This window comes from Passer montanus, unplaced genomic scaffold (genome assembly GCF_014805655.1).
Source record: "Passer montanus isolate IOZ18808 unplaced genomic scaffold, ASM1480565v1 scaffold55, whole genome shotgun sequence".
Taxonomy (NCBI): Eukaryota; Metazoa; Chordata; class Aves; order Passeriformes; family Passeridae; genus Passer; species Passer montanus.
Genome location: NW_024370485.1, coordinates 837646 through 851482, shown reverse-complemented (window position 1 = coordinate 851482; position 13837 = coordinate 837646). Strand labels below are relative to the sequence as shown.

The window sequence follows — 13837 nt, the reverse complement described above, 5'->3', positions numbered from 1 at the left end:
CAATTAATTTCAGTGTAATTTCATTTAGAAGCAACAAGAGTACTACATTTTTATTCAATTATTTGAATGTGTTTTCTGTAAGAAGGAGTGGGATCACCTCCCCCTTACAGAGGGGAGAGCTGAGCCTGGGAAGTGAGAGGCAGAGATTTGACCAGCCCTTGGTAAAAGCTGGGAGAGCTTGTAAGCCTCTCAGTCTGGTCCATGTTTGTGCTTTCAGCAGGAACCAAGACATGGAAATGACACATGAAGTACCATACATTTCAAGCACGAGATTTGGCTCTAGATCACCAGACCTCAGAGCTGCAATATTTTGTAGGCAGAATGTACTTCTGCCCCTCTCTTAAACTGAGAGGTCAATTTTGGTCTTCTTTTCCTATTTTGCTCTTGTAAGGGAAGACAGCATGGCATGTTTGTTAGAACTATAATGTTGCATTTGCTAATTAAATAAAGTGGGGTTTTTGGGAGAACTTCTTTTAAGCAAAACCATGTGTTCCAGGGAGGAAACATTCTTCTGGTAAACAGCTGAGCCCTTAACATTTAGCAACATAACTCTGTGTTTGCAGCTATTGAAAACTGTGTGACCGAGGAAGCCTGCGTTTCTGAGACTGAGGACTGAAAGCATTTTGCTTGCTGTCAGAACGCCAGCCCTTTCTTTTATGTATACACTAAAAGCAAGGAGGAACTAACTATTGGATGGTTGCTTCTTATGGTTTTAATAAAATTTGCCTCATATCAAAACGCTGCTGGGTTTTAATGTTGACGCCGCGCTGAGCAATGCTCTCTGCTCTGGCACAGCTGGCTCTTGCTTTCCAGAAATATAGCTGCACCCTGGCATTACTTGTAAAAATTGCAGCCTTAAATCATTTCCTCATCCCCCTAACCTGTGCCAGGAAGGACCCTCCATGCACAAATCTCCTCGCTGGTGCAGAGAAGGGGGTCATTCCTCCTCCCTCCCCAGCTGCTGTGTGAGCAGTGCTGTGGTGGCAGGAGGTAGCTAGGGAACAGAAGTTACCTGCCAGACATGAACAGCAGCCCTGGAAAGCTCAGGGAAAAAAAGATAATGCAGCTGGAAGCTGCAAGAAGAAACAGGACTGAGAGAATGAGAGTGCCCTGTACCTGGCTCCTGCTTTCCATTCCAAGAGTCCACATCTTTCAGAGACACTCAAAGGGCCACAGGGCTGTGGGTCAAATCCTGCTGAGGGGGAGCAGGGAAGGTTTGTTGTTTTGTTTGGTATAAGTGATTTCCTGAGCAGCATTAGGGAGTGGGGGAGGCTGGGTGGCTTTGAGATCTTACTCTGCTTCTCCATCCAGCAGCTGGAAGGGGAAGGCCACAGTCCCAGCTCCCTCTGGGCTGAGGGAGATGATTTTTCCTCTGCCTGCTCATCTCACTGTAGCTGGGCTGCTGAGCTCTGGGCATCACACTGACCTTTGCAGTACAAAGGGATCTTATCTTGTTCTTTGTAGCCCTCAAAGCAGCTGGGCATGCTTACAAATTTCAGTAACTACCAGCTAAGGCCAAACAAGATCCCACGATAAAACTTCAAGGCTCTGCATTCCTCTCTTATTGCTTTCCTGAGCAGATTCTCATTTCAACTGGACTTATGGTACTTTCATCCAGTTATCTTAAAGTACATAACAACTGCTGTAATTACTGACAATAATGAGCTAATCAATTCTTCTAGGTATTATTTTTCAATTATTTTTGCTGTAAGAATGGGGAAACTGAAGCAACGAGGAGAAGTTTTTGGATGAATAGGTGTGTTTTAATATTATAATATCCTCCTGGTTTTATTTGTATAGGTTTATGCATTTACTCCTTTGTATGCTTTATGTTATGTTATTGCTTTCCAGTAATGTTATCTGCCATGGGTTGTGTGCATGTATTAATGTTCATTTAAGAAAATTGCAGTGATTTCAGAAAACTTAACAGACATTGAAGAGCTTTTTGTCATTGTTTATATATGCATACTTGATTTATCATAACCCTATTTTCCTGACTTTTCCTTTTCTTCATCCTTTTATTTTTGATGCTTTTTTAAAAAGAAAAATACTGCAAATAACATTATTTCTATTTATTTTCCATATATTTCAGCTTGCATTTAAATCTCTAATGTGGAAAGCCAACTGAATATGACCTTCTAATATCTAAAGAACTAAGATGTTTTACTGGATAGGAAGCTTGCAAGGCAGAATTATGGCTTTACAGAAGTATCAGTTAATTACTGATACTTTGCACCGCAAAAAAACCAAAAAAACAAAAACAAAACAAAACAAAACAAAACCAAAAAAAAACCCCACCTTTATTTTGTTTGTTACATGAACTGAATGGTAGGATCTAGTCTCTACAAGTCTCTAGATAGGAACAAGTGTCACAAAACTCTTATTTGAAACATTTTCTTTGCTCAAAACTTATTGATTAGTAAGGGCCTGACTTCTAAAAGCATGTAGGTATTTATGTGCATGTCAGCATCTTTATAAAGCCAGCACTAATTCCTTACTGAATTGTGGACTAAGGGTCTCTAGATAGTCTAACAACCTTATATTGACTTATTTCAGTCAACTTCTAATTCTAAGGAGACCAAAAAGTTAAAATAAGTCTCAGCTGTGTTTAAAAATTGCTTCACAAACAAGGAAAACAACCCATCTAAAAAAAAAATAATAAAAAGAGGAAATATACAATCTCTATAACTGGAATATTTTGGGAAATTTAGAAACAATAAAAGGCAAAGGACCTGTGAGAACCACTAACATAGTTTCTAAGGTGTCACTGTTAAGTTTTAGGCTGTTAGCCTGACAGCTTTAGTTCTGAGACTCTCTGCTCTACACATTCTTTTCCTGACGCTTATTTGTCGTTTGCAAGGCTCCCTGCACCTCTCTCAGCGTTCTGCCTATGTCTTCAAGACTTTTCAGGAAGGCTAATCCAATCTTTGGGCATTTTTGAAGTGGTTTGTGTTTTCTTTTTTGTGCTGGGGGAGACAAGAACAATCTTGCTTAAAATAAAACCCAAACAAGGGAAGCTGAAGAGTGGGAGTATGTGAGGGAGCTGGTGGATAACTTACAGGGCTGTGAATCTCCTCCTGTCTGTAGGCTCCTCTTGTAGGCTGCAGTATTGATTCTGTGTTTAGTCTAGGCTCTTCCCAAATACCTGCTGCGGCTCCTACGTGGATTGCAGAGAGCTCAGCCCTGAGGGCGAGCGGCAAGGGAAGTCCTCCTCGCAAATGTCCGGCTTTGGATCAACACCCCCTGATTCTCCATCAAAAACATGCACGTGCCTGCATTTCCCTTCCACTCCTAACTCGTAATGGTCTGCGGCCCGACGGAGTCCGAACGCACCGAAGGGAAATGCCGGGCTGGGGCATTTCCTCACGGATCAGCCCTCAGAGATTTGAGGAAAACCCGCGGCGGGCCCGTAACCTCTGGGGCGGCTGAGAGGCTGGCGAAGGACCGCGCCAGTGCCACCTGTGCCTGCGACAGCCCCTCTGAGGGGCGGGAGCGCTGTCAGGGCTCTGCCATCCCTCACACCGTGCCCTGCGCCATCCCCGCCACACGCGGGGCTCTGGCAGGGAGCGGGGCTTGGGGGTTATTTCCCCTTTGGCGTAAAAGCGTGGCGTTTGGGGGTTTTTGTTTGTTTTGTAACGCCGACGGGAGCCTGAGGCGGCTCTGGGCACCCCCAGGACGGACAGTAGCGAGCGCCCCCAGACTGGGAGGAATTTATTCACAGAAAGGGCAGTTAGGCATTGGGAGCTGCCCGGGAGGGTGGGGGAGTCTCCGTCCCTGGGGTGTTTAAGGAAAGACTGGACGTGGCACTCAGCACCATGGTCTGGCTGACATGATGGTGTTCGGTCACAGGTTGGACTCGATGTTCTCAGAGGTCTTTTCTAATCTAATTTATTCTGCGATTGTGTGCTTCGCATATCGACTCGCCCGCCTCGGGGTGCGGACCTCGCTCCCCAGCCTCTTTGCTCGCTGGCCAGGGGCTGCCGGCCTGGGCTGCCATGTCTGTGGCGCAGCACGGCCCGGGACCGGCGGCAGGCGCGCCCCGCCCGCCGGCGCCGCGGGGAACCGGCCGGGAGCCGGCGGCCGGGAGGGGAGGAGGGAGGGCGGCGGCGAAAGAACCGCGCTCTTCCCGGCGGCGCCTCAGCCCACCGGGCCGGGCAGCAGGCACCGCGTAGCGCAGCAGACCGGGGGGGGGGCCACAGGGTCAGGCCAGGCTCCCCCAGGCCTACGCCGCGCACTTTTGGGCCGACAGATAAGAGCGTGTGGGGCGGGGCAGGAAGAAGGAGCCTTTTTTTTTTTTTCTCCTTTTTTTTTTAAGGGAAAAACCCTTCTCCTTTAAGGGGCGGGACCAGTGGAGTTTGCGGAAGAGCCCGGAGAGAGGCGAGCGCTGATTGGACAACCGCGGTCTCGTGACGGCGGCTGGGGCGGCGCCGCTCCCCCCACCCCGCCGGCGCCCCGCGTTCCATTGTGTGCGCTAGCGCCGCCGGGCCCCGCCCCGCCGTGTCCCCGCCCGCAGCGCTGGCCCCGCCCCCGGTGGCGGCCCCGCCCCCCGTGTTCTCTTGGCTCATTTCCGGCCGCCGCCGCCACCGCCGCTTCCCTCCGAGGGCTCGGGAGAGCGAAGGAACAACAGCCGCCATTTTGTTTGTGTGTGAGCGACGGAGGGAGGAGAAGGGAGCGAGAGGCCGAGCCGGACGGGGCGAGCCAGGGGGAGGGCAGCGCACAGAGACCCAGGGGCTCGGACAGGGGACGGGGAGAGAAGCGAGGAGCCCAGACGCCCCCCCCCCCACCCCAACCCCAGCCTGCCCGTCCCCTCGCTATTCCCTCTCTTTCTGTTTCCTTTTCTCTCTTCTCCTTTTCCCGGAATTCTCTCTCCCCGCGCTGCCCTCCGCCCCCGCTTTGCCGCTCCGCACACACGCCCCCGGAGCGCCAGGCAGGGGCAGTAGGGAGCCTGCGCTCGGCCCCCGCGCTGCCGCCGTCCCGCCCCGGCCCCCCCCGCCGGGCAGCGCCGGGGACCCCCTCCCCCGCCCGGCCATTCCGGGGCCGATCCCCCGCCCTTCCCGGCCCTGATTTTTGTCCTCTTTTATTATTTTAATTTTACCTCTCGATCCTCTTCTCGGAGGGGTCGCTGCGCGGCCTCCCCTCCCACCCCGACTTCCAACCTCTTGGCTCCCTTCCCCACCCTCGCAGAGGCGAAGGGGGAGTCCCCACGGCGCCCGAGCAGCCGCCGAGGGTCTCCTCCCTCGCTCATCGCGCCCCGCATCGCCCGTGGGTCCGGGGGAGCTGAGACAGGCGGCCCCCTCCCTGCCACCATCCTCGGCCGCCCGGGAAGGGGGAAGGTAGGCAGAGAGGGCGGGAGGGGCCGGCTTCTTCCTCCTCCTCCTCCTCCTCCTCCTGCCGCTGCTGTGAGATCGGCCCCTCTGCCTGCGCCGGAGGGGGGGGCAGCCTGCTACTGCGAACGAGAGAAAGAGGAAGGGGAAAGAAGAGAAAAAGGGGGGGAGCAGAAAGGGTGTTGAAACCCGCCCCCCACCTTCCCATCCCGCGATCGGTGCTGCCTCCATCAGGACAACAACCCCTCCTCCTTCCCTGCACAACAAGATGTGAAGCGGAGACTCCTGGGACTTATCCTCACCCTCCTCATCCTTACAGCTCCCCTTTCTGCAGCCATTAGCGACGGGCGAGGAAGAAGCGAGTGGAGCTGGGGACCCCGCGCACGCCGTGCCACTCCCCCCGCCGCCTCCCCCCCAGCCCTGTCGCTGGCGGTGGGTATTTTTTCGCAGGGTGGTGTTGGAGGGGGAAGGAGCCGCTGCTAGAGGACGGTGATCTTTTTTTCTTTTTTCCTCCTCCTCTCCCCTCCTTCGCCCGCCTCCTTGTGGCGATGAGGAGGAGGAGGACGGCGCCGAGGAGGAAGAGGCTGATGGCGGCGGTGAGGAGGCAGCAGGAGGAGGAGACCCCCCGAAGGATGAAGATGATTATGGTGGCGGCGGCGAGGAAGCACCAGCACAACGGCCGGGATTAATTTTACTAAAAAAAAAATTTAAATATTCACCAGCCTCCATTTTTTAATTTTTTTTTTTTTTTGGCGGGGGCTTTACCTGCTTTTCCCATCTTCGTTCAGCCCTTTCGCCTGGGGGAAGAGGCCTCACCCCCGCCCGCCCCAGCTCCCACCTCTCCCAGCTTCTCCGCTGCCGCCCTCCCAGAGCCCGAGGAGCCGAAAAAAGGGGAACTTGGCCCCCCTTCTCCGCCAGATCTTCCTCCTCGCTCTCGGCCTTATTGTTGTTCTTCACCTGACTCGGGGCCCCGGAAGAACGTGAAGGTTTTGGGGTTCACCCCCCACCTTCTCTCTGCTCTGAGTGATTGTCTAAAAAATTAAAAATGGCCGAGAATGTGGTGGAGCCGGGCCCGCCTTCAGCCAAGCGGCCTAAACTCTCCTCACCGGCGCTCTCCGTGTCCGCCAGCGACGGCACAGGTCAGTCTCGGGGCCCCCGAGCCTCCCCGCTTCTCGGTGCCGCAGTTGTTGCCCTTTTCTCCCCTCTTTTGCCTAAATCTCCTCCTCCCTTTTGCTGCTGTTAGCTCGAGCCTGCTTTTCTCCTTCCCGTCTGTTTCGCCTGTTCTCGCTCTGTTTGAAGCTATTTGCGTTAATGGCACAGCGAGGGTGTTCGCATGTTTTTGCCCTTTTGGTTTTTTGAAGTGATTGAAAGCAAAGCTATTGAGTTTATTGTGCTTTTGATCAGCTGCAGATAGGACTTAACAGTTCGTCATTTTCGTGTCTTTCACAATAGTAGCGATTACGAGCTCATTGCTAAGCATAATGCCAGTTGCAGAAATACGAAGGAGTGCTAAAGACGATGCTTTTCTACTCTTAATTGTTGAATTACGTGTGTTCATACAAGTTCCTTGGTTTTGTATTTTATTTAGCATATACGGGGTTCTTTTAGAGCTTTTTTAGAAACGAGAGATTTATTTTTCTGCTATTTTTCTTTTTTCCTTCTTATGTGCAGTCTGCTTATGTGATTTACTTTTTACAATCCTCCGTTTTTCTTCCTGCAGAAGTGTATCGAAATACTGCTTTTCTGATTCAAATAGACCATCGGCTTTAGGAAAAAACAGCTAAAACAAAAATCCAGATGCCATGCTTGTGGCATAGGGTTTATTGAGACTCTTATCTTCTTAGAGATGAAATTTTGTTTCACCTTATTTGCATTAAGAATCAATATGGAGTGTAGTTAATCTTGCATCTCCTGTTTCTTTGCTGCAAGACCAAAATGTCTGAAATTCCCCTGTAGACTTAAGAGCTGTGGAGAGAAAAGGGGCTTCTCTGCAGTCCTGCAAAGGTCTTTGGTGATGCTGGGAAGGCAAACTACAGCATGGAAATTTTAGGTGTCCCAATCCCTAGCAAATATGAACTGGTTGTACTGGGAGGGGGGAGGAAGTAACAAAGGGCTCTTCAGCCTTTTAATGGTTCTTGCGAAGTAGGTGAGTATTTGGTGTCATTTTGCTATGAGAACACTGTTACCTGTCCCACAGGAGTTTCTTTGAACTCCCATTAGATCCTATTAACCTATGGGATATGGAGGAGGCCTCCTCCTGCCAGTCTGGCGAGTGGTGGCATTTCTGAAGGCACCAGTGCTCTTGTTCAATGCAGTTAACAACAGGCAAAAAAAGGGAAGAGTTGTTTTCTTGTTGTTGGTTTTTGGGATCTTTGTTTTGTTTTGTTTTTTTCTAAAAAGCTCTTTGACAATTAACACCAGATTTTAATAGCAGGTCTTTGAGCAGTGGATGTGCTTCTTCTTGGGATCATCTCAAATTTTGATTTTTGCCTTTTCTATTCTCGGTGAATGACATATTAGTTTTGAAAAGTTTGTGTGTGACTTTTAGTGCATATAAAATACAGCCAATATTATGTTGCAATTGGAGGACATGACTCTTTCTAATATCAACAGGTCTCTAGTAAGAGAGTAGAAGAGGGTTGGAGAAGCTACTCTTTGGCTCGAACTAGTTGTTGCCTGTTTCTGTGCTAGATTTGGAAAACAGTGGTTAATTCAATAATAACTTCTAACTTTGTCTTGATAGTGGTTATTTTGATCTGTTTAGAGAGGTGAAATAAAAATATTTTGTGAGAAGTTCTGATACTTTAAAATATGAAAGTTAAAGGCATGTTTTGATTCAAATGAACACACATCTAAGTTTAGACATTTGTGATCAAATGAAAGTTGGATAATTTGTGAATGTATTTCAGTTTAACAGGTGCAGACTCGCAGAATACTTAGTCTTTAGTTGTTAACTTACTGGGCAGCTTTTTATAGTTAATAAATGAACTTTTTATGGTTTTGGTGAAACACTAGAGACTGGACAGTTTCAGTACATTCCAGACAGTTTCAGTTTTTCCCAAAGTGATTGTGACTGTCATTGCCTGGTAGCTATGCAGAGTTTTATAGTGGTGCAAACACTTCATATGTGCTACATAAGACCTATTAAAGATATGCGACAGTTTTACTTTCTGTGGTTTTTTAACATGACATATAATATCTATTTCTGTGAATAAAATCCAACCTATGAACCAATGAATGTATTTTGAGGGTTCTATTTTTTCATTTGCTGCTTGAGACTGCAGTTTTTGTCATACTTCTGTTGTGGGAAACTGCTTTGAAGTTTACAATTTTTTAACCTGTCTGCTGGTTAAATTTGCTTTGAAATAGTGCAAGCAGCTGTCATGAAGTAAATTCCACTTTTAGAATCTTGTATTGTCCCCACTCCTCGGTTAATTATAGGAAATAAGTAACATGGTACTTATGTACTTACTCAAGCACTCTTTTTTTAAAACTGTTCGATTCTCAGCACTATCAGGAGAAGGAGAAAGGCAAGACACTTGCACTGTTGATGAAACTTCTTGCAGCAGCTGTGCATAGTGCTGTTTTTGCTGTTAACTTTTTGATTAATTTCTTAATCTGAAACATTTTATTGTGTTAGATATGTAAAAGTGATGGCTGACTCATGTCACATTATTCCCAAACTTGCAGATGTTAAGTATATTTATATTGAAGACCAAGAGGAGTCTTTAACTCATGTTTTCACTGTAGACCTGGATGATACTCATATTCTGGGCCTGGAATGTACTAAACTCTAATGTTGGTGGCTTTCTTCTAAAAAGAAGTAAGCAGAGATTGTCCTAATATGCTTGATTTATTGGAAACAGCCAAATATAGCTGCATTTCCCACTTTGGCTGCAGTGCTGCATCTTCTTCTGTCTTAAAAGTTATAGATGTTTCACGTGTTCCCTGCTCAGGAATTTGCTTTACCATGCAACATACTGTGTTAGTGTGCTTTTAAGTTGCTTTATTAATGCCAGTTCAACCTTCAGGAGACAGACTGAAATGTTTGTAGCACATCTTGTAATAAACATTCTGAAGTAGTTTAGAAAGTCTTGGTACTTTCATCATCCTCTAATAAATTAGAATTTTTGAATGGTGTCACTTTTTCTTTAATGTTTTGTAGCTCTAGAATAATTTCAGAGACAAGACTGTGTGGGATTCCCTTGAACTACACAGGTTTTTCCAAACGTTTTTTCCCCTTTCTCTATTTAAGTGTTAAATTTGTTGCAAAGAAGAATGGTAATGATCTATGTATCTTGTCCAGGCCTTAAGTTTTCCCAAGGGCCATTACAACTCCACAGTGGGATCATCTGTGGTGGCAACAGTGACTTTGTTACACTTCAGTACCAGCACGGTTACATTGACAGAAGATGACACTGACTACATTGCCATTGTATCACCTTTGCTCACCTTTCCTAACTGGTAGCAACATTTTTGATATGTTGCACCGACTCTAGCAAGGCTTTCTTCAACATTGTGTTAGCACACTGGTGCGTGTTAGTCCCCCCACTATAACAGAATAACTGGAGTGCATCCTGAGGAATTCCCTCTTGGAATAAAATGAGTGGAAGTTGTTAATAAAGATAGATTTTTAATTGGATGCTTTAAACCACTTGTTTTGGGTTTTTGGTGGGGTGTCAAGAGGTGTCTTTTTATTTGTAGATCCCTCAACTTTTCCTGAAGCAATGCAGGTGTGCTGAAATTGCTATGTACACATTTCTACGTGGTATATGCAGGGCAGGAGAGTTTTATCTTATTTTACATCCTCCATATGCACTCCTTTTCCTGCTTAGAAATAAGCTGTTTTCTGTGAACTGGGAAAGCGTTCTGGGCTCTGGGTTCAGAACCTCTGTGTTTCTTCACAGAATAAAAATGGAGTACACCCTCTGCTGCAGTGTGTTTGTATAGTATGTCTTTAGGCTGCTAGATCTGAAAATAAGATTTTGAGTGCTTAGTGTTTCAGGCTTGCTGGGACACTGGAAGTCAGTTTTCTACAATTAGTTGGCATGTGTGTTATATCAAAGAACAGAGAATGTATTTTGTTGTATGTGCCTTAACATCCTTCAGTTTCCAATATCCAAAAGTCACAATAGAACTTCTTCAATCTCCCTTGAAGTATCCATTTTTGTAAAGTCTGGATGTTCCTTTTTGTCAGGAACTGTTTCTGACCTTTTAAATTTTACTCTCCCTCACATCAAAGGTCTAAGACCTGTAACGAAACTTCTCTTCTGGACTGCTGCAGTTCTGACTGATGCTTGTCTTTCATTTGTTCCGAATGGATCAGGATGTTTCTTTTCTCAAAATGAGTTGTATTAATCTTAGCCCACTGCTCTTTTCAATTCTATTTTCCAGGAGCTGTGTGGTTTTTGCTAGTGGCATATTTAAAATTAACAACTTCTCATCAGTCTGTTTTCTAGCTAACATTAAAGACCAAATGATTAGCTACATTCTAACTTGCAGCCATCAGTTAAATGTTTTCATCCCTTCTTGTTAAAGCCACATTTCTTGCTGGTTTTGCCTTAAAATGTCATTTGAGGGATGGAATATACTGTAAGTCAAGTATTGCAGTGGTTGATGCTTGTGTGGCAAAAATGAGTGTCTTTGCTGTGTAGCTGAAGAGGCTCTCAAAGTAACTGTATTGGGAATAAATATAAATTAAGAAAATTTAAGTTTGTGAGACTTCTTTAAAAAGTGAACCAATCATTAATATAGTGCTTAGTGGTTTGAGGCTTTTTTCCCAAGAAAATCATGTGGACTTTTGATCCTTGTAGGTTTCCAAACTGCTGTATCTATTCTTTGTGTCTTTCACCATGTCTCTGACATTAGGTAGCTTTCTAACACTGCTCAGAAAAAGTACATATTCAAAAAAAAATACTCCAGCACAGGGAGGACCATGCATACCACAGTGTAAAACTGAGTGTCGAGCACTTACAGATAAAAAGCCTTTGAGACTGGAAAACCAGTTTACAATTGCAATTTAAAACTAGATTCACAAGTTTAATATTGCAGGGAAAAACCTTTGTTTGGAAAAAGACTTGGGAATTTAAATACTAGATTAAAAAAAACCCAACTGATTTTTCCATCTTGTTCCTTACAGTCCTAGAGCAGGGCTTGCCTTGAGTTCAGATTATTGGTCATTTGTGCATTTGTAGAAAAACAGATTTTATCTGGGAAGGGTCTTTCAGACTCTAGGTTTTAGTATATGGTTTTGGGGGGTGTGGGTCTAATAAAATACTGGGGCTAAATGCTGAACCTCTGTAGGAGTTCTAGTTTTTTGTATCTTTATAACTTGGAGCAAACCACTTCATTATTAAATTTCAATTTTGTGTGATTTATTGTATATTTCCTGCATCTTCTCTGTGGGCTGTCTGATCATCTCCAGTGTGTCACCTCAGTGTCTTGCTTAGCAGGAGCAGCCTTTCAGTGCTTGTTCCAACTGTGTAACAGTACTACTTCAGCCTTTCTCATCACTTGATTTTGTGCTCCTTCTGGGAGGCTTTGCCCAAAAATCACTTAGATTTATTATTTGACAAATGGAGTCATTTTGCTGTGTAGATTTCACTGACAACTAAACAATGCACACCTGTCTCCAAGGATTTTGTTTTTCTGTCTTTACTTAAACTGTAGCAGCAGGCTGAAGTAAAATACATCTGTCTCTGCATATGGTGGTGTGCCTGATAAAAAAACTTCCATGGCTGCCTTGAATTTGTAGAACTTTAAGCAGAACTTCAACTAGGGCAGAGATCCTCCCCCTGAACAGTATCTGACACCCTATCATTCTCTTCCTAAATAGCAACAAGTTTTCTTTAAATGGACTGGCATATGAGTGTATTTAAAGTTCTCTTAAAAACTCGAAGTGCAATATTATCCTTCAAACACCTATTTCTTCCAAATCTTTTTGAAGAAAATTAGCAGAAGGGGTGTTGGATTCTGATGCACTCAAACCACAGTAACTTGTTGCTCACTTGTTGCTGTTCCTGTAAACAGGCCTGACATCAAGCATGTCAAATTAGAGACCAGTCTAAGGTTTTTATTAAAAAGTGCAAGTTAGGTACATAACCTTTGTAAAATAGGTTATTTTCTATCAGTGGTCATTTTGAGATAGGGGAGATAAAAATTTAGCTCTTTCCCATCTGATGGTGTGAAACACTCTGTACTGCATCTTTTGTTGTATTCGTGTGAGAGATCTAAGGATAGGGGTTTTGGATGGTCTCTGCTTGAAGAATCAGGATTTGCTGTTTCCTTTTTTGTGGGATGTCCAAATACCACTGAATAGACAATTTCTCTCGTTTTAAGAGAGATTGTAACATACTCCTACTGTTTTAATGGATGAAAAGATGCGAATTTTCAGTGGTTCTTTTCCTTTTTGGAATCCTAATAAAAAGTAAAAGTCTGCAAAATGCTGATATATGACTTGCTTAGTACAAATTTTGCTGAAACTAAACTGCCTTTTACTACATGTTACTGAGTGTAATTCCAGGAAATCTGGTTATTACTGGTTTAAGATACTGAAGTCTGATCTGCTGACTTATGTTATTTCGTTTGCTTGTCATTTTTTTGTACATAAATTCAGCATTGTTTTTTGCTTTACTCTGGAGTAATGTTGAATGAACTCAGAAAAGTGACTTGGCTTTTTGGTAATTGTATATGCAGATTGCATCATTTCAAAGTCGTTGTTAACTTGACAATGAAATGAACTTTTCTCTTGAAACTGATTTGTAATTGCTTCTGAAATGAATCAGTGTGCTCTGTGTGTAGAAGGGTGTTCCCATCCTATCTGCATGTACCCAGTTTTTGTCCACCAGCTTCTCTAACTTTCTAGACCTGTGTGCATACACAGATGCCACTGGGAATAGTAATACTAATTTAGAGACTTTTGACTCAAGTTAAAGGTAGCCCAATGAAATTTATGCAAATATCAATATGTTCTCAAGGAAATTATTAATGGTGTGACTTCAGCATTTTGGAATTAAAATGCCAAAACTTCATCTTGCGTGGGTTATCAGTGATGGCAAGACTAGTGCCTTTGTATAACAGCATGAATAAACAGGTACATAAATAAAAATGTATCTGAAATTCCTCCTAAAGTAATATTAGATCTTTAAACATACCCCATTCCTGAATTTTGACCCCAGTCTTTTCCATATGATTACACCACTTCTGTTTCCCTAGAACAGTTACAATTCTATATTCCAGACTTGTAACCATTGTATTTTCACTACAGTTTTCTCTGGTTAACTCCTACTATCATCTGTACTAAATACTGTTTTTTTAAAGAACTTTGAATATCAAGCTGAAAAGTTTGTTTTTAATACAATTTTCTCCTGAAGCTGCAAAAACCTTGCATCAATCAGAGTCTACTAAAATGGGCATTTCAGTTGATATTAGTTTGAGAAGTGTATGACTTAAACTTGCAGGCTTCACAAAACTGAGACTATTTTCCTTAAGCAAAAGTTGATGTGTTTGACACC

The 13837-nt window shown here is 44.6% G+C and overlaps 1 protein-coding gene across 10 annotated transcripts in view; it reads left to right on the top strand.

Annotated features, from left to right (window-relative positions):
• Positions 1 to 4572: 4572 nt before the first annotated feature.
• The window catches only part of EP300 (E1A binding protein p300), a 62352-nt gene continuing 53087 nt past the window's right edge, over positions 4573 to 13837 (top strand). The window contains exons 1-3 of one of the 10 annotated variants that reach the window (XM_039725601.1): positions 4573 to 4645; positions 5644 to 5756; positions 5881 to 6463. In XM_039725601.1, the coding sequence (XP_039581535.1) occupies positions 6370 to 6463 (94 nt within the window). In that variant the 5' untranslated portion in view covers positions 4573 to 4645; positions 5644 to 5756; positions 5881 to 6369. Of the gene's footprint in view, positions 4646 to 5072; positions 6464 to 13837 lie in introns of those variants that run through there. The other 9 variants (XM_039725599.1, XM_039725602.1, XM_039725600.1 and 6 more) reach the window with 9 other exon arrangements.